The following is a 20,204-nucleotide window of genomic DNA, read 5'->3' as shown; positions in this document are numbered from 1 at the left end:
CCAGCACAGCAGAAAAAAGCAAGAACACAACATCTTGCTGAAGCGGCAAATGGATTTCTGCCATTCAGAAGAGTCACATTAGTTTCTAGTTGCTTACTGAAGTCCCACTCCAAGGATTTGTGCCCCGCTATCTACTCCAGCTAAACATTAATTTCACCAGCAGGTCAGGGATATATACAAGACCTACAAAATGTAGTGTTGCGACCTACATAAAGCAGAGACGCACAAAACCACAGGCATGCAAAGAAAACTTTTAAATTCAAAGAAAGTTTCTTTGTTTTTCTCATCTTGCTACCCATGCACAGAATCACTGCTACAAGCACAAAGCTATCTGTGAAGGTAAGCTTCTGAAATACACTACAGTGGTCATTCTAGTTCTTCAGGCAAGTTGGTCTTGTCCATCCCATTGCAGATCATCTTTCAGTGATTTCAAATACTGATAAACTAATCATATGAGCCAATATTTCCCACGGTGGAAGTCTAGATTAGACACTTGGACCTTCTCCCTGCCCCAGGAGTTTCGGTCAACTTATTTTTGCCATTCCTGATCAGCAACAACCCCCGGGATGAGAACGTTATCTGGAAGCAGAAAGTCCTTCCAGCAGCTAAACTCAACGCACCTTGGCACCTGCCTTTTGCCAATTCTTCTCACTGACTGATTTCACAAGACAGAGAATCCCGACTACCACTCAGAAGTCCTGTGGCCAGAAATGCCTTGTTTCATACAAAGGGATCCCTCTATCAGGGCCAAAACATGAAAGTATGTGCTAAAATTGTTTGTAGGAGAAAGTAACTGCATAAGTAACAATCCCAACAATAGCCTCTTGTCCTTCTCACAAGACTGGTTGCAAACAACAGAAGAGAGTTATTCTCAGACGCAACTGGGTAGATCTTCTGCCAATTATAAACAAATAGCAGATATTTAGACTCAAGCCCTGTAATTAAAAGGATGTCTTAATTACTTGCCTAATTTTCTGCAAACTAGTATAACTGATCGTTTGAACTAGCACAGAACATCATTAATTGGATTTACTATTTACAAGGCTGCTTTATTGAGCCTTCGTTTTACTTTAGATGCTTCACATCTTCTCACACCAGTTGTCTAGGGAATGTTAGAAGCTGGACTCTAGCCAGAGGTTGTATACAAAAATGCTTGGAATTTGCTGCTGTTGTCCTTTAATAAGCAGCCTCTATTCCCTCTACACCCCACCACTCCTACTGAAGCCAATTCAGATTAGATATCCTTGTATGGCTGTAAGCATCTGCTAAATGACTGTTTATCAAGCCTAGCCTCAGTTTTGAGAATAGCATAAGCTTGTTGTAAGATTCTCAAATTTAGAACATTACCTAAAAAAAAAAAAAAAAGTGCAGTACAGAACAGCATATTTTCATATTTGAATTTCCAAAGACGCCTTGCAGCTAAAGACAACAAATCTTGAAGAGGTTTGAATATTTCTCAGATTCCTCGTATATCGTAACAGAAGTTTCTTCATCTTGGTCATCTGCCTAGAGCAGCCTGGCATGCTCTCCTTTTTAACATTAATAGGCAGCAATAATCGAAGGAAAACGACAAAACTTACCATGCTAGCTCCAGCAGCTGCAGCTTCTCAAAAGAAAAAAAAAAAAAGCGCCTGCAGAACTTCTTATTAAGTTTTCATGTCTTACCTCACAATATATATATATATATATTTTGTATTTCAGTGTGTGTACGTTGTAAAATTAGCGCCCCTTTTCTGTAATTAATTTCTTATGGATGCTGAGTCAATACAGACTTGAAGTGTGATTTTAAAGTTAGTAAGAAAAATGCAGTTGCTGGAACTACATGCATTTTTCTTGCTGTTTAACAAACTAGGAGTTTACAGTCAGAAAATCCTAAATAAATTATTTTCTGCAATCCAACCAAGGGGGCATGATTAGATGAAAATTAGTTAAGTGCAGCTTGCCAAACAAGTTTGTTTAAATTTAAGAACTTAATGAACTAAACTACAAAGCAAACAGAGCTCCAGCACCTTTACTAACTCTTTGTTAGTGGTTACCATGACAAGAATAAACCATCCAACTGCAGAGCAAAGAAGTGACTACAACTATTGTTCATCCAGCTCAATCCACCTCATTGTTAATCAAGCAACAAATACTCCCTAAAACCCTCTAAAACTTTGCAGAGAGGAAGCAAAAATTAGTAACAAAATGATCTCCAAAAAGTTATTGTGCTGCAAAAGAAAAAAAGTAGCTGGAATAAAAAAGTCTAGCTTCCTAGTGCCTTATGTACTGCGATTTTTAATTGGCAGGCATGCTTTATGCCAGCTCTTCACCTATGCAGAGTTGCCTTCATCCAGTAAGGCATGAGCTTACACTGTACCCTATTCCCCTCAGCGGATCATTACCAAGGTGTCACTTTTCAGTATAGATGATTATTTTTATTAAACCTATTGTAGCACAATGTTTCAGACCTGTGGCCTTCACCAGTGTTTGATAAACTGGCCAAGCACAATTCCTGAACACGTTGGCAGCTATGTGTTTGTGCATGTATTTGAGTTCTTTACAATTAGTCAAAGTCCAAAGGGAGAAACAAGAAATCGCCACTTCCAGAGAAGGTCAAGAGTTAAATCACAGAGAAAATAATGGTCCTTTTGGACATGGGAAATCAACTTTTAGTCCACTCTGGGAAAAGCTATAACTAATTCTATCTAAACTTAAATTTGCTCCTACCCAACTTTGCTCCTAGGTGTCAAGTACTGGACAATTTACTAAGAGTAGAAGCGTCTGTGGCCAGGGGGACAATGAAATAAAGAAAAAACAGATTAGAACAGAAAGAAGGAAGTCAGAGCATAAATAATCATAAGATTATATGCTACTGACACAGAATAAAGCCCTGAACGCTAACCTCCTCTGGAATGCTGCTTTCCACAGATAAAATCATCTCTGTTCAGTTCCTTAAAAGAGTGGGCATGGGGGAAAGAGGACAGGGGAAGGAACAGGTTTAAAAAAGAGAAGAAAGCACATCATTCCTCGTTCTGAGAGGACTCTCATTTCTACACTAAGAGCTGGAAGTTATCAATGACATCAAGCCATCAAGCTGGATTGGAGAAATGAATGACAGCCATCATCAATTGGCCATTTGAGCAACACTCTCCTGAAGAACCAATTTACACATTAGGTGAAGGACATGATGCTCTGCTGAGATGGTAAGAAGCATCCAGAGAAAGCAGCAGAGCCTTTTTCCTTCCAGCTGTTAAGCCTGAGTTTGAGAAAAAAACTACTAATTCAGCTCACCAGTTTATGCAAGATGCCAAGTCTTTGGGGGATGTCAGACCCCAAACTCCTCACAGATTCTCAGCTGGTGATTAAGTGTAGACAGGAAACCTTCAAGTACTACGTTCTGAAATTTCTGGGGGAACGATAGATACTTTTTACATGTCCAGCAGAACAGATGTTTCTGAGGATCTTAACTTGTGACTGCATCCAGAGCGGTCTCCAGAAATTCCAGACTTCAGTACTGGACATGGTTGCATCCTCCTCAGGTCTGAGCTTAAGAAACTGCATCCACTCCCCCCCTCTCCCCCCCGCAATCTAGAAGCACGCTTGTCTCTGCAGAAGGATGCACATCGAGCAACTCACCAAGTATCTAGCCAAGACATGGAACTACACTACTGACAATATTATTTTCAAAAGAAAAGAAAACAAAACCAAACCAACACCACATATAAATCAGAGTTCAATTGTGTATTTGGTCTGGATGGATCAAAAGCTTATTACTTCACCTGTAAGATCACAACAACAGAGTTGAGGAGAAAAGAGCTTAAAGGTGAAAAGACCTTAAAGCTTAAGAATGAACAGATCAGACACTCAATTAAATGCTGTAGCACTGCCATTCCAACCTTTGTGGTCTCAGCTGACCACACGAAGGAGCGTAAGGTACGTATATGGGCACAAGACAAAGCTACTTAAAAAAAATCTGACGCTGGCACATACTATAGAAGCATCTACAAACACATGAAGAACAAAGCATTTCATTTTGCCCTCTCACCCTATCCTGCTTTGAGGTCTGTTTTGTCCATTGCATACTAAATAGTCATCACACGAAAACAGAAGTCCTGCTAAGAGCAGGGACCAGAACCCTGGATAAGCCTGTGTTATTTGAGGAAACCTTTTTCTTAGCTACAAAATCGTGTTTGCTTCCTCTTTGGCCTCATGAACCTTGTATTCATGGTTTCTATAGTTCAAAAAAGGATAGCTACAAAGGATCCTTCTTCAGTCTAGTCTCTAGTCTGAAAATTAAAGCGCTCTTGTAGGAAGTTGGAGATGAAGATTTGAATCTCTTCATGTCAAGGAGGAAATCAAACCCAGGTCTCTTCCCAGTAATTAATTTAACGATCAAGCTATTTCAGGAAGCAGGCATCCTCACAAACTATGGTCTCAATGCAGTTGGTATGCACTGGCATACAGTATGGTCAACTGATCGCAAACTATCAAGTCAGAAAAAACATTCAAGCTACCACTTCTTCCCTTCTCTCGCTCAGATAATTTAACACATCAAATTATATCCAAGACTGCTAACCGTAAGCAGTTTCAGAACTGAAGTAAGGTGTGGTTTCCCAACACAGATGAACCAATCTAATCATCAGTCTGCTACTAAAAGGGGTGTTTCCCCTCCCTCATAGTCACACCTCATCCTTTGCACTAGTATGCATTTCAGCCGACAAAGAGCCAATCCAGAGAACTAAACTGATGAAAAGCAATCTGTTTTTTTGATAAAGTAGGTTTCTTGCAAGCTTAACTCCCTGGACTTTGCTCATCATGACGGCAGACAAGCCACAGTGCTGGCACAAGAGAATCAGCAGAAATATATATCCTGTGTGGGAGACAGAAGGATCACCTCGTAATAGCATCCCAAGGATATACTAACTCATTGGGGTTAGAAGCATGAATGTGCATTTTTACTCCTCTGACTATACCACCACATGACTTCATTTCCAGATCCCAGTGAAATGTAAGCTGAAGTTAGAAGTCAGCCTGCTGCTGGGTGGGGCAAATTCAGGCGCACAAGAAAAGCAAAACCGTAGATGCAAAAGAAATCTTAGTGTCAACTTGTTCACAGTTTTCCAGTTTCAAGTAGAACCAAAGTTATGCTGTTGCTCAGCAGGGTGTAGTTTTTGATTTGTGCCCCCCTCAGGCACTACACATTAAGTAGTGACAATAGAGCATTTCAGATAAATTCACATATTTTAAAGATTTTTTTTCTAATTCAGATCTTTTAATTGACATTTTTTAAATTACATTTCTTAAATGGTACCCGCCCTCTAAAACTTCCAATACAGTGAATTACACTACTAAAAGGATCAACATCTCCTCACATGAAATAGCATTTCACACTCTGTCTTTTAATTTTGTCAGTCAGCTACCAAAGGTTAAATATTGCAAATTGACTACTATAGCTGTATTGAAGACCCCAGTAATCTGAGACCTTACCCTTTCACACAATAAACTTCCAAAAATGCCCAACTGGGGGGGGGGGGAAAAAAAAAGTTCTGTTTACTTACGTGCAGAGAATTGATTGGTCCTCACGGTCTGCAAAAAAAAAAAAAAGGAAAAAAAAGGATATGGTTACAGTTTTGTTCCTATTGTTCTCCAATTTAGAAGGCAGTTTCCTTTAAAAGAATATTTAGAAAATTTAGATTTCAGCTTAACGATTCTAAGGGCACTCTCAAGCTAGTTTTAATAAGATGCCTTAATTCTTTTTATTTTTTTCCTTTATGAAAACATTTATTTATGAAAACATTATTTAGACATTTATGAAAGTTCTACCATGTCATGTAATGAAACGAAAATTTTGATTAAATGTAATAATCACCTATGGCAATATTTTTACCCATCTTTTCAGACAAAGCTGCTCCAACATCTTATATTCTGAACACACCTTTCTCAGATACTTCAGATACAGAATTTTAACACTTGTTTCTTTTAACAGATACTTGTTTACAGATACTTGTTTAATTTTTAAGCAAGAAGGAAAAACAGTTTCTAAAACAAAAAGGCTAACGACCAGATATTTGGATACAGCAAGAACACCCCAGCAAACAAGAACTTTCCTCTGCAGCCTTCTTTACTTATTTATACGCAAACTTAAATGCTTCCATAACTTAGTTCATTTGTTAGAGACTTCCCAAAAGGATGCCCAGAGAAACACTGAAGCGAGCTGAACTCGGCAATATGGTGCAACTCAGCACTTTGCGACACCCACTACTGCGCTCATGACCTTTAAAGAAGACAATTACACCCTGTAAGAGGTATTTCGTAAATATCTTCACAAGATATTTATATATAAAAATATTTACAAGATATATCATAAATCTTTACAAGATATAATTCAACATCATACACTATATTTTCAGAATTATATAATCAAAGCATTCAAAAATGCCTGCAAAATAGATCTTTTCAAGCATTTCAGTTAAAGTTGTTCTCCAACCCCTACTGCATCCAGAGCTGTCAATAAATTCAACATTTTTTCCATAAATCTGCATCACAACAATCTTACTAATGGCATTTATACTTTATCTATTTGTCGTTTTTTCCAAAAGAACACAGTCAGCTTTCGCAAACTCAGAGCTTTTTTTTCCTGATAGGTAATTTGCAATGGATTGCATTATTAAAAACATATATATATATATGTGTATATATATGTGTGTATATATATATATATACACACACACACACATACACACCTCTATCTCTAGCTCAAACTTTTTTAAAAAAATTTCTTTTGAGTGTAAAGCTTGGGCATAAACATTAGACCACATTTCATTCGCCCTTCCCCCCAGGCACGCACTCCTCCTCCTTGAACATGAGTCTCTAAAGGACCAGAAAAAGGGAGACGTTGGCAAAGCGATGATCTTCTCTCTAGGACAGAGTTCAGTACCAGCAAGATGAACGGACAGTTTTAGGTTGCTACAAAACTGTTCCCCCAAGATGGTCTATAGGTTTGAAGCAGATACGTATCCATACATGCATCTATGCATCTCAATGCATCTATGACTATTTCTGAGAAGAGGAGTAAGGTAAACAATACTCTACATTGTTTCCACATGGGTCCAGTAAAGCTACTGTTAAATTGAATTGTAAACTACAGCAGAGATTTGAAGACTATATAAAACTGCTCGTCCTACCTATGTAATGAGCTAGGTTCATAAAACTGTGGCGTAACAGTTAATATCGAAGCAGAATTTCAAGCCTTAGATAGCTAACGTGTGAAAACCAGTCAGTGATCTACATTTTCCCCTGTTACATTGCCTGGATGAACAATCCAGATTCGAAAACAGTTCATGGTCACCCACATCAAATCCCTGAACAGGCCTGCTGCACAACAGCAGAAATACAAGTTTCAGCGCAGACAGGGCAGGACTGCCAAGGGGAAGAGAGAGACAGAAATGCAGTAGTCTGGATTTAGATCAGCGCATGCTGCCAGAGAGCCTAAGGACCTGGGTACACAGCCAAAACAAAGACAGGCTGCCTGCGAAGGGGCAGTGACACCCTGTCCCCTGTCCCCTTGCTGTGCCAGCACTAATGTCATCAGCGTCACACAGCCAAGAGGTGAGCAGAAGTGATCTGGCTCAAACTGTTTTTTGATCTGGTTCGCGTTCAGCTAAATCAGCTCCCCTCATACATTTCACAATACAACTGTAAAAAAATACATACATACTAGCAAAAGAGAGATCTGAGACCACTCTCCTACATGGCAACCCCAATTTACATCAGATCAAAAGGCTATGTTTGTACAGACACACAGCATCAAAAAGAGCTAAAAAGCTTTAAAGAATACCTGGTCTCAGCAAAATATTGCTGTTATAATTAGCTCATAAACAGAAAGTTTGAAGGACATGAATTCAAGTCTTTTAAAGCAGGCAGATGCCGCTGCATTTTACCACAGCTAGCTAAACCACAGGCTTGTGGACGTACTGTTGGCAATTTTTAAGACTGCGCTTTAATAATATACAGTAGGTATATAAAAAAGTATGAGGTGCTTTCATACTGAAAGGGTTAAAAGCACACTGACAGTTGTACTTTGAACCCCTTGTACTAACTTAATCAAAAATGGGAACAATACCAGTGAGCTTCTTGCCCACTGCACAGACACAGAGCAATGTTCAAACTGTACTGGGCTGTGCTTCACAAGGAGCATAAGTCAAATGCTACACATGTGAATACCCGCATTTTGCAAGATGTTGCTAGCTGTAAGAAGTCCCACTTACAGGGTAACAAACATCTATCTGCACAGGGTGGAATGATTGTAGCAGAATAGCAGAAGTTTCTTTAGTTGAACTATTAAAAGAGGGAACGAAAACAAGAATCAGAAAGTTGACGATATTCCTGATAAGAGATGTTTTCTTAGCATTCCTGCATTCTTATGTCCTGCATGGTGTACAAAAACTCCAAAAAAGGAAAGGGTGAAGCCTGCAACTGCAAAAATAAAAGCTGGCAGTAGGCAACAGCAGTGGGAGCATGACAACACAAATGTTAAGAGAACGTTCCAAAAAGTTCATATTCCACTGTTTTCCAGGTAGGAGCAAAAGGCAGATGGTCTTACAAGTCCCATTAGAAACAACTTTTGGTCCCAGCAGGAGGAAAAAAAAAAAAAAAAAAAAAAGAAATTCAGAAGTCAGACATACAGTCTTACACCTAGTTGGAAGCGTAAACTAGAAAAAAAAGTGCAACTTTCTGACCCTGACTTATTTCCAGGGGTGACTAATAGACATCTCATGCACTTCAACGGTCAATTCCGTATGCTCATAAAAATCAAGATTATACAGGACAGCACAAATCATTCATTCTTTTAGAAGAAATTGCCGAATGAATGTCAAGTTGGTTCCATGAGCTGAGTGCAAAGTTAATATTTTCTAACTTTAATATTAGCACATTTTCCAAAATGATAGCTCCCTTTTTCCTTTCTCACTTCCCAAGAATAACATCTCTTTCTGCAGTTTTAGCATTCCAGCTAGGCCACTTCAATTTATCAAAAAAGACAGTCTTTGAAAATTAAGTAGTTTACTTGAAGGCAATGTACATTTATGTTTTGTTTCACTACATATTTTACATCTCAACTGGCTGTCTAATGTCGGATGTCTTTTGTCCCAAAGGAAATACAGCTGATCTCTGTGGATTCATTTTGAAAAAGAGAAGCTGACAAAAGGATTACTATGAAAGAGTTATTTATGATTTGTTTGTTTTAATTGTCTCCTCCCCCAAATAAGACGATTTATCCAAATCTGTAGATTTCAAAGCATCTAGTCTCTTTCCTAAAACCTCCTTAGAGCACTACCTACACATCTTTTAGCCTGTATTTTTGAAAGAATTCAATTTTTTGTGGTGCTGCTTGGACATCTGTCATTTGGGGCAGAGAAGAAGTACAAAATTTCTCACCTATGGACATATATCCAAATGATCCTTTTGAAAAACCCTCAACTTCAAGGTGAAGGGCAGCATTCAGTTCACAAAACAGATTTCTATGACAGACAACACATTCAAGCCTATCCAAAAAAAAAAAAATCTGCCATCCTTCACATTAATTTTATATCAATTTTATTAAAGACACCTAATTCTCAGGTGGTTGTTCACAGAAAGCTAAACATGCTATTAAAAAACTGTATTTCCACATAAATCTCATGATTCTTAAAGAGACCAAAAACATTCTCTCTAGCAATGCCTTCATGAGATAACATGTCACTCTTCAATATGACACAAGAGATTCTCAGTAATATATACTAAATATTTAACAAAGAGACTAGATCAGTTTAATCCTTTGGATTTGTAAGCAAATTTCAACAGTAAATAGCAGAACAACAAGTTAGCAGATTATCCTCATCTCCAACCGGCAGAGCAACTGAAATAGGAAACACTATTCATGAAAATAACTTATTTGTATTAGTTTATTCGGCATTTGTTGCCTATATTACTCTATATCTGTGCATTAAAAAATTACATGGGTCTTGAATAGTTGACACTCTGGACAAAGTCACATGGGGTGAGTCACATTTTCAGCACATAAGCAGTCTTGGTTTGGGGGAAAATGAGAGAGTCAAGCTGTTTTGAGAGTCAAACTGCATCATAAAAATCACCCTTTAATATTAAGCCAGCAAAAAACGTTGCATTGGATTTGTATTATTTCACTTTAGAGGGATACAACTTGGATTAGAAGATATCCCAAGGTCTTCATACTACACTGAAGACCATAACGTTCAAGTTACACAAAGAAATTTTAACTGTGATGTTGCCAATATAAAAAATGAAAATCCCACAATTATGCAGTCTCTAAAGGAACAAAATTTGATTTTCTGCTTATGAAATAAGCTTTCTAGAGAGTAATATGTCCTTTTGAATGGAAGAATTAGGAAGAACAAAGGCAATACACAAAATCTGACATTCGCCTTAGGCTGAAGTTTTACCACCACAGTAAATCAACTTGAGCTGCAATTGATGTCTCTGCTTCCCCTACCCAATTTCCCCACCCCAGTCCTCCCCTTGTACCAGCAAATAACTGTGTGGATGCATGTTATGCTAGTTCAAGCAAGATGATCCAACTATCAAAATTAATTTTTTGGCCAAATCAGTACCCTGACCCAGTTTCTAACATAGCCACGTAAACACTGGAATTAGTGTACAGGAAGCAGAAAAAACATCTCTTGCATCAACAGCCTACGCTCTGGTCACCCTAGAGCTACAACGAAAGCATGCTCACCGGCTCAGGTGAGCTGGCAAACCATGCCCAAGCAGATGTCGCTGCCACCAGCAAGTGCCTCTTCCTCCACCCACAGTGTACAGTTCCACAGCTTTCCTTGCGCTGGCATCAGTACTCATCTGAGCCTACAGTGAACCTGATCAAAGAGTCATACTAGCAAAAAACTAATCCTACCAAAATTGATACGTTGCGGGGGGGGGGAGTAGCAGCCAGCACAAAAGGTATGGCACTACATAACCACAGTGGGCCTGACGCTTTTGGCAGTAGCTACGCATTACATTGCTTTAGGCTGTATCAAGGTATATACTTAGAATTTGGAAATAACAGACACTAAAGCATTTATTTCCATATCCGCTCTCCTCTTTGCTTTGCTTTCTTCCAAAGGATGACTCTCTCCTCTTAAGGCAAGAATCAACAGCTATGTGTAATGTCTTTCAGCTCTACAGCAGTAGATATTGATGCAAGCTGCATGCCCATTAGGAAACTCAGTGGCACAGTGCTACCTAGTACAAGCTCTTTGAGGAGAAAAAGGAGAATCACAAGGAAACAAGGACAAGGAGAATTACAGTTCTGATAGCTATTTTTCCCTACACCATCTTAAACCTACTTCACTGTCATCTCCCCAGAGGCCTCTCTTATGGGGACAACAATCAATAGCTCCTCAAGTAAACCTGCTGCTTTCCTTTCAAATAGTTACCATGTGGGTAAATAGTTACCATGTGCATAGATATATGCATAGGAAATTTTGATCAATTGCTAGAACACAAAAATTTTTGCTCCCCATCCTGGCTCTTCCCAAGCTTTAAGGGGTTTTGTTTGTTTGTTTGTTTGGGGTTTTTTAACTAGCAGATCTAACAAAGCCCCTGTTAATTCTGGAGAAAGTTCCAGAGGTACATTAAACATTTGTTGGGTAATTGGTTCAGGCAGGATGTTCTGAAAAGTTGTAGCTCAAAGCTATAGTCTGTCTACAAAGGAATGACTGTATTTTCACAGAGCAGCTTTTCCAAAAAGCAAGACTTCGTTCTGCCTCGGTCACACTATAGTCATTCATAACTCGATACAAGATAATCAAACAGAAAAGATGGAATCTATCTTCAAGTTTCCTACCAAAACTCAAAGGCAGTAGAATTGTAAGCAGAGAAATTTTTGTATCGTAGAACAGAGCATGCATGCATCTGGACGCTCACCCTCTTCAGCAACTATCTTTGTTCCAGTTGCCCTTTACTACCTTGATGTTTTAAATATAGTAGCTGCCCAGATCGGCATTTATCTCTAACGATGACTTGATAAATCAATTAACTTCAGAATGAATAGAAGCTGCCACTTGTGGCTATCCTGTGAACTGCCCTACTAGAACACCATTTTTTGAGCTACCACATTAAAACAAATAGTTGTATCATTTGTTTTCATATTTAAAGTATCTCCGATTACTTTGACAAGAATTTTACTTGCTGGTAAACACAGTAACATTCATGCAAACGTTTACTGTCCAGTTATCCAGCCATCTTCCCTTTTGCATCTGGCCATTATTTAGGTACAAATATGAAAGAAATGTGTTAAAATAAAAAGGCTAATTTAAAAAAAAAAAAGGGGGGGGGGAGCATATTTGAATATACACCTGCTTTCCAAAACCAGGTTAAAGGAAAAGCTATGGAGTACTAGCCACCCAACCCTCAACCAGGGGAGAACAGTTACTGAAAATGAAACAGTTCTTATTTCCACTTATATCAAGGGCTGCCCTTCCTGAAAGCTGAGTAGTGCAAGACTCTTCCAGACCATCCATTTTGACATAACCTTGCCTTTTATTTCTCTACAGCAGGAGATTCCTATTTGGTAGTAATAAACTGCCATCCTTGTTTCTGTAGAAGGCATGACCCAAAAAGTGGGGGGAGGGTTTATTTTGTTTCTGGGGGGGAGTGGGGAACTTATTTGATATTTTTCAAACAGGAGAAAACCTTGCTAAAAAAAATAGAGAGGGGAAAAAAAAAAGAGGGGAGGGGATTCAGGGGGAAAAGTTTTGTTTATTTTTAGACAGTACTTGATATTCAGGTGTCATAGCCCATAAAACAAAAAAGCTTCTCTGGTTGATTGCCTTGCTTGCTGTGGGTGTCAGGCTTGCATGATCTGTGGATATTTATCCTCTTCTCTAGGCCAAAGACTCGAATTTCAATCAAAGAGATTAAAATAAATGAATTCTTGATAAGGTTTGGGTAAATAGGTCATTAGAGGAGAGAGGGACCTTCCCAGAGAGTACAGATTTTCCTGCAGCCAGTGCATTCATAGGATTGAGTTAACTGCTGTATAAAATATTGTCAAATCACCTGTCTGCTTTATAATTTGCCATTACTGTGCTAAAATTCAAATAAATTACCAACAGAAAAAAAAGTCCTACTGGACTGATAAGCATGGAAAAAGATCTGGTTACACAGATGAAGCGTGCCTTTATTTTTTTTTTTGTTTGCCTTTAAAATGTTGCCTAGTTACTCCATAAATGTATGGTCAAACACTTAACACTATGAAGTGACTTGCAACAAACATCTCTAACAAGTGTAATGGGAAGACTGACAGGCACAAGTTTGTTTGCTGAGTACCTGCCTTACTGCAGACCAAATATACCCTGACACAATTACACACACACATATTCTTACCATAAGATTTCTACAATAGCATAGTTTATCCTACACTTCACCTCTACCTTTATTTGTGCAGTAGTCTTTGCAAAGTATGATGTAGTCATTCATTCTTCAATGTAAAAACTCTGCAACTTCACAAGGACACGGGCAATTTACAGGAATACATTCAACATTTGGAAAACAACAACTAATCAAACATGTAAGTGAACTTTTCAGAAAGCATCTAATTTGTTAAAACCATAAAGCTGACATTTCGCGTTATAACACCTTCTGAATTTAATCAGCCATTGCTGTCTACTCAGGAAAATTGAATATACGCAAGCCCACAGGATCAGATGAGATGCATCCAACAGTGCTAAGGGAGCTGGACAACGTTATTGAGAGGTTACTCCCTTCAGGAGGTTTCTGTGGATGAGGATGAGGAAGCCATCACATCTGTCCTCAAGAAGAGCAAGCAGGATAGTTGAAACTACCCTTTTAAAAACTGCAAAGGATCTCAGAGGTCAGAGATGATCAAGGACATCAGCACTCTTATCTTTAGGGAGAACTTCTCTCTTGATGTACCTTGAAACTGCATTTACCTTTTCCCCTCTTAGCTTTGACCTCATTGGTTCAGTCACCTTTTGGCCAGTTTTTACATCCAAGACTTATTCCTCTGGAATCATCAGCCAATAAAAATCACAGGAACTCTCACTTTGTCCTAAAGCACATAATGCTGTAATTGGTGCTAGAAGTGCGATCAAATTCAAGCATACTCCACTTCTCATGGTTAGCCAGTGGTTTTAAACTTTAGAATGATAATACTTACCAGTTTTCTTCCATCAGCACTCTCACTTTTTCCACACAAGATACCAAAAGGCACCAACACTGGTTCAAGCATCAGTCCCTGAAGAATTACATTAGAAGTCTCCCTCCAGCCCAATACCATCCACTTCAAAGACAAATCAGTGGCGTTTTCCCTTCAGTCAATTACTAATTCCCAACTTTATCCGTTTACCTGATTTCCCACGTAGCACGATATAAGACACAGACAGCAGTGTCTGCTACATTTCCTTTGACTAGAACCAAGTCTGAGAAAGCTGTTAGGTTAAACTGTCACAATCTACTTTTGACAGATCGGTATTTCATTCTTGGTTTTTTTGTGTAGCTTATCTAGTTACTCCAAGATACGCTTAAGATTCTTGCCAAATCTTTGAAGTCTCTTCACTATGGGGATGGGGGGCATTGATTAAGACACTATATAGATGTTGCTTCTATTTCTAAATTTAAAAAGAAAGCTTAAAAAAGTGGTTCTATCCTTTACTCTAAAAGTTGCAAGGTTTTTAGATAAATCACAATAGCCATACTTTGGTTTTACTTGCCGACTGACTGCCAAGTACGTTGAGTTAATTATTATTAAATGACGCATAGCAGAGGTCAGTCAAACCGCAGTCACAGTTTATCTTACAATTTGTTTATGGTGAACCATAGCACTGAATACAAGTATTTCTTGCATGTCTACAGCAAACTTCACGACCACATGCATTACTCACCACTGCTAGCTCACTAGCTCAAATTACTGCATAGTTGAGTGTGGACATCCTGCAACTGGCTAACCTAACACGGTATCATCAAAACCCGATAGAATAAGCTAAACTATGAATTTACGTTATTTTAGAAGTTAGGCTAGGTTTTTGCAACATTAGTTTGAAATTAACCAAATTAAAAAAAAGACATTTGTTTTCAGACTTGCTAGCCAGGCCTTAATAGCATAAAGAGAGACAACAAATAGCTGTCAGACTACATCCTGCCCTCTTAATGAAACTTCTCCCTTGTATATGACACAGTACTGGGATTTTTCTGGTCTAATACTCATGAAATTTAGCAAGTTTGAAGACGCACAAACATGGTTTATGCTTTCACTGGCAGTCTTTCAATAACTTTATTAACTATCCTTAGCAGAAGCTTCAGTAAGTCTAACTCAGAAATCAAAACAGATTTGCTACAGTTATGAGCTGAACACATTATCTTAATAGGGAACACATTATCTCCCTAACAAATTCATTCAAACGGGCATGGTTTTATACTACTACTTGCAAAAATCTCTAATCTGTGTTTTAATGCCAAATTGATTTAGCCTCTTGAAATGGGTAACTGCACTAGTTTAGAAGATGAGTGGAGAATATGAGTCAGCCTTCAGTTTGGGGGGCCAGGGGGGAGAGGGGAAGACCAGTGAAAGCTGCATAGGTCTGAGAACTGATCTATACTTTGTTCCAGGGCTACGATGTAGAAATGGCCGTGATAGTTCAGCCAAGGAGTGCAACCACTTAAACCGTGAAAGCACTCCTAATCTGCACAGTGTAAAGCCAGTCAGGGCAGCTAAAATAACTTATGAGACTGATTTACTGTTGAAGTCAACTACTAGTTCTCACACAATTGTTTAATGCAACTTAGCTGAAGGGCAGTAACAAACAATTCATAAGGCAGCAATTTCTTATACTGCTCAAGCTAGAGCTGCAAGCACTTGCTTGTTTATGCTTATTGTTTTTTAAATGATACGGACAGGTAGTTCTTGGCTTTTTTGATTTGTGGCTCTTTAAGAGTTTTCCCAGCAGAAATGAGCAACTCCTAAATCCATAGAGCATGTCCCTATGCTTACGTTTCAGTTATATTTGCATACTGCTTAGAAGTAATCCAAGATCAGTAGTAGCTGGCAAGCCACAGGCTGGAAAAGGTCTATTTAGACTATAGAGTATTCAACCTAAGAGTGGTTTCCAACCCCAGTCAGCCCTGCGTAAGTTGTTCTATTTCCCATGGAGTACAATTTTGTCTAGACAAAGGTTACATTGTTGACTGAAACAATGACTCAAGGAGATCTTCCAACAGCAATATCTGCCGTTTAGGCCCACAGATTTACTTTAGCTCCTCTCCTTTCTACACAAATAAGCAAGTACAAACCACTTAATGAAACTGGCTGTGCACCCATTTTCACTCTAGTGGGCTCTTCATAAGTTATTTCATTATGCCTAAGCTTTGTAAGTTTGGAGAAACAGCAAGCATGATAACGGAGTACACGGCTAGGCTTTCTGACTTCAACACAATACGGTCAGTGGCTTTAGCTTTTTGTTTATCACAAATAGAATTGGACAGGAACACAGATGCTCTGGCACATCACCCCAGTCCCATTAAGATCAGCTACACAAACATTTTAAGCCATCCCCTGTTGACAGTTAGGCCACTTTTGATGCTTATTTTCTAAAGAACCTTAAAAAAAAAAAGCCTTTTGATGAACATGTACATCTCAAACAAAATATTTTAGCCTCAGATTTCCTTTATATACATATTACATCACTGTTCTTCAGCAGTGAAGCTGAGCTGTTATTTCTTTCCACCACTGAACACTCGCACAACTCCTAAAACATTATCCCAGGGGAATATGCACAAGCCATTTTTAAAGTCTCATAAGAGATTTCAGGAGACAAAAAAAACGATGACATTCCACCACTTAAAAGTGGCAAACCGTGGGGGATACCATGCAAGTATGGAAATGTATGGAGCAACCCACTTTGTATGTTGTGCAATCATTAACATAAACATTTGTCTACAAATAAGATTTTACAGGAGGGAGAAAATAAAAAATGAAAGATTGTCAAGCAGACATTAAAACCCTTTCCTCAAGGGATCCAAGTCAATGTTGCCTTCTCATATTTTAAACATATTACTTTTGCATTTAATTGTGAATTGCTTTTAAAGAAATTTGAAATTTCAGAACAAAACCAAAACACTTTCCCTATAACTTCTTTCATGCAAGTCAGTCATAACTACTCAATAAAATCTATTTCAACACAGCAATCCGAAATGTCAACTTTTATAGCCTGACAGGTTATATGTCGATCTGCTGTCCTCCACATAAAAGGACAACCAAGATGTTGACCTTCATTTCTTTGTGGCCAAAAGAACTTGTCCTGACATCAACACACAACCACACTTCTCTCCTCTGTCATTCTTCTACACGTGGGCATCCTACATCCCTTGTGCTATTTACAGGGTGGGAGGGAGTAGGGGAAATCCTCTGCCACCCTCTCTCCCTTGAGGATATAGACCTGAAGCAAACAGTTGTTCCTGTAAGTATAAAGGATTAATGTTCATCGGAGAAAACTTTACTGTATCTGCTGATAGTTAAAGTAAGCCTTCTCCATCAGAAATGCTCATGAACAAGACCTGTTTACAAAATGGCTGCTACTGTCTATTGTTCTCAAATAGGGTTAGAGCTGCACAGGTTTTTCGGGGGCGGGGGGAGAAGGAAGGGACATTGTCTTGTCTTTAAACAAAAACATCTGTCCGTTCCTGTTGTTAAAGCAGGCATGCAAGTCAAGCTTCTTTACAAGCGGCTGGCAACTTACCACACTGTCAGGATCAGACAGCAGAGAATGAGAGGAGGCACAGAGGAAACACTAAGGAACTAGTTCTTCCTAAGCTGAAGGGCACCTGAGCTGAGCAATAACTTTTTACATCTTACCAAGTCTTCCAGAGGAGAGAGAAAGGGCTAGGGGATAGAAGCAGTAACTAAACGCCCTATTTCTCCAAAGTATGAAAAGATGTGTTTTGCCTAATGCATTTAACAAAAATATATTTACTCCAGCATCTGGAGCAAATACATTTAAAATGCTGAATGCATCTTAAATGAATGAATCATAAACAAGTACTGCTTAAAAAAAAATATATATATATATATAAATATACACACACACAATGATGTTTCAACAATTGCATCTTCTCAGACAGCTTTGAACTTTTTAGTATCGTAAGAAATAATACTTAAGGAAAAAGCCACAATAAAGACTAATTTGTGCTAAACTGACCAAACTGAGCTCCATACAGTCTGGTTAAACTAAGAACTATGCTATGGTTTCTAATAGTCTCATCACCATCTTAAAAAACAGCTTCAAGTAGATTCCTGCACTCCCAGTTAGGTCAGGCAACCACTAACCCATCACACACTATTGGAACTTAAGCCAGGTGCATGTTTATGTGCAGGTTATGAAGTAAGCTTACTGATATATCAAGTTAGCCCAAACACCATCTAAACCAGTATCACGTTCCAATACTAGATAGGTGGAACGCAGTATTGAAATTCTTTTTAGAAAGAACAAAGTCAGCATGTAAGGTTGATTCCCCAGAACATTTTCCTGGTAGCCAGCAAACTGTTGTGCAACTTCATGAGCTATTGTCCTCAGCCTTTCATTTCACGGACTCCTCAGACTGCTTGCTGGACAAGCATAAGCTTTCAGCTTCCACTATATCCTGAGAAATAGAGTGCAATGGATTTAAAATTGCTCTTCTGTTGTTGTTTTGAACAAGTCACTTCCTAATTTCAAATAATGAACCTTTGTTTTTATATAGGAAGAGATTGGGGAGAGGGGGAAAGGGAGAAGAGGGAGAAATCACTATTCACTTTCCCTGTGCCACTTCAGATTTAGTGAGTTTTTTTTTTTTTTTTTAAATCTGATCTGAATTATTTCCATGCTGAATATACTTTCAATAATTTTGGTTAGTCTTTGAAATTTTTCCCCATCGTGTCTCCTCTACTCCCAAGGCGAGGAAAGGCCAAGGTGGCAAAGAGTTTTCAAGATACAGCTGTATTATAAGTTTATGGGAGCCAAAGATTTTCTGGTTTGATCTCTCTTCCTTTCCGTATTCTCCATTTGACTTTTTTTAACCTCTGCTGAACTCTGAATTTATGTTTCCACAGATCCGTTTCATCCTCAAGAGCTCCCTCTCAAGTAGTAATAGCTCCACTACTAAAAGGATTATACCTCCAATACAACCCACGTTTGCCACTTTACAGTCCTGTTGTCTCTCTTCTGCCACTGTAACCTCCTATACTCTGAGGCGCAGTCCTTCACACTGTGGGCTCTCTTTTGCTGCCCTGAAGAACAATAAGCCAAGTGTCACCTCATAATTAATTCTCTTTTCTTGACAACAAATTTGTAATGAAAAGCATGAACATGAGTGCAGGTTCCACGACGTTTTCAACAGTGACTCCATTACACCATAAAAGCAGAAAAAAAAAGGATAAGATTGGTCAGTCTTTAACTAGTTATTTACCTATATGAAGACCTTTCCTTTTACTGCAGTTACTTAAGAGCCTCTGGTTAAGAGCATTATCAAGTTACTTTTGGAAAGCCATGCAGATCATATCAGTTAGCTCTCCCTTGTCCATGCACACTTATTCAAAGATCAATGTTTTTGTGAGGCATGACTTCTCCTTAGAAAAGTTATATCGAGTATGTATTAATATATACATATCTGTCCATGTAGATGCTGGTTTTATACTTCAGAACAGTTTCTACCACCACATTTAACACACATGACAAGCATACTGCTCTTATTCTTAGATTTCAGAAGGAATCTCAAAAAAAGATGGCTCCATAACAGCTAACTTTTGGGTCCTTCGGCATTGTGGCAGCCTTGTGTGAAATGACCTACTAATTGTAGGTGCATGCGAACATTACTCCATCTGAGTTTAAGAGTTCAGGCCTTGCAATTTGCTATCACTGTTTTTCAGCCCTTCAGCTTGAGATCGATCCTCTGATGCCTTTCTCAAAGGTGTGTTCCCAGCCTGAGAACCTCCCCAAGCTCCTTCATGGTAAACAGAGAAAGAAAAAGGCAGCCTCACTTTTCTTCTCTGCTTTCCCATCAGAGTTTTCCTTCGTCACATCACCATCAGTCACTCTGAAAAGGCTCTGGAAAAAAAATGACTTTTTTATGCCTCCGAATATTCTGAAAGTCATGAACTTCCATTCACATGCAAAACACCTGTTTTATGAAAAAGCAGACTCAAGAGGCGCACAAAACTC

General features: G+C 38.7%; 1 protein-coding gene across 5 annotated transcripts in view; it reads right to left on the bottom strand.

Moving 5' to 3' along the window:
* MYH10 (myosin heavy chain 10) overlaps window positions 1–20,204 on the bottom strand; it is a 104,288-nt gene that overhangs the window by 61,056 nt on the left and 23,028 nt on the right. For all 5 annotated transcript variants that reach the window (XM_068913443.1, XM_068913441.1, XM_068913446.1 and 2 more), the window contains exon 4: window positions 5,541–5,568. In XM_068913443.1, the coding sequence (XP_068769544.1) occupies window positions 5,541–5,568 (28 nt within the window). The remainder of the gene's footprint in view (window positions 1–5,540; window positions 5,569–20,204) is intronic.

The sequence above is a fragment of the Struthio camelus genome, chromosome 19 (genome assembly GCF_040807025.1).
Source record: "Struthio camelus isolate bStrCam1 chromosome 19, bStrCam1.hap1, whole genome shotgun sequence".
Classification (NCBI taxonomy): Eukaryota; Metazoa; Chordata; class Aves; order Struthioniformes; family Struthionidae; genus Struthio; species Struthio camelus.
This window is presented reverse-complemented; position numbering and strand designations above follow the sequence as displayed.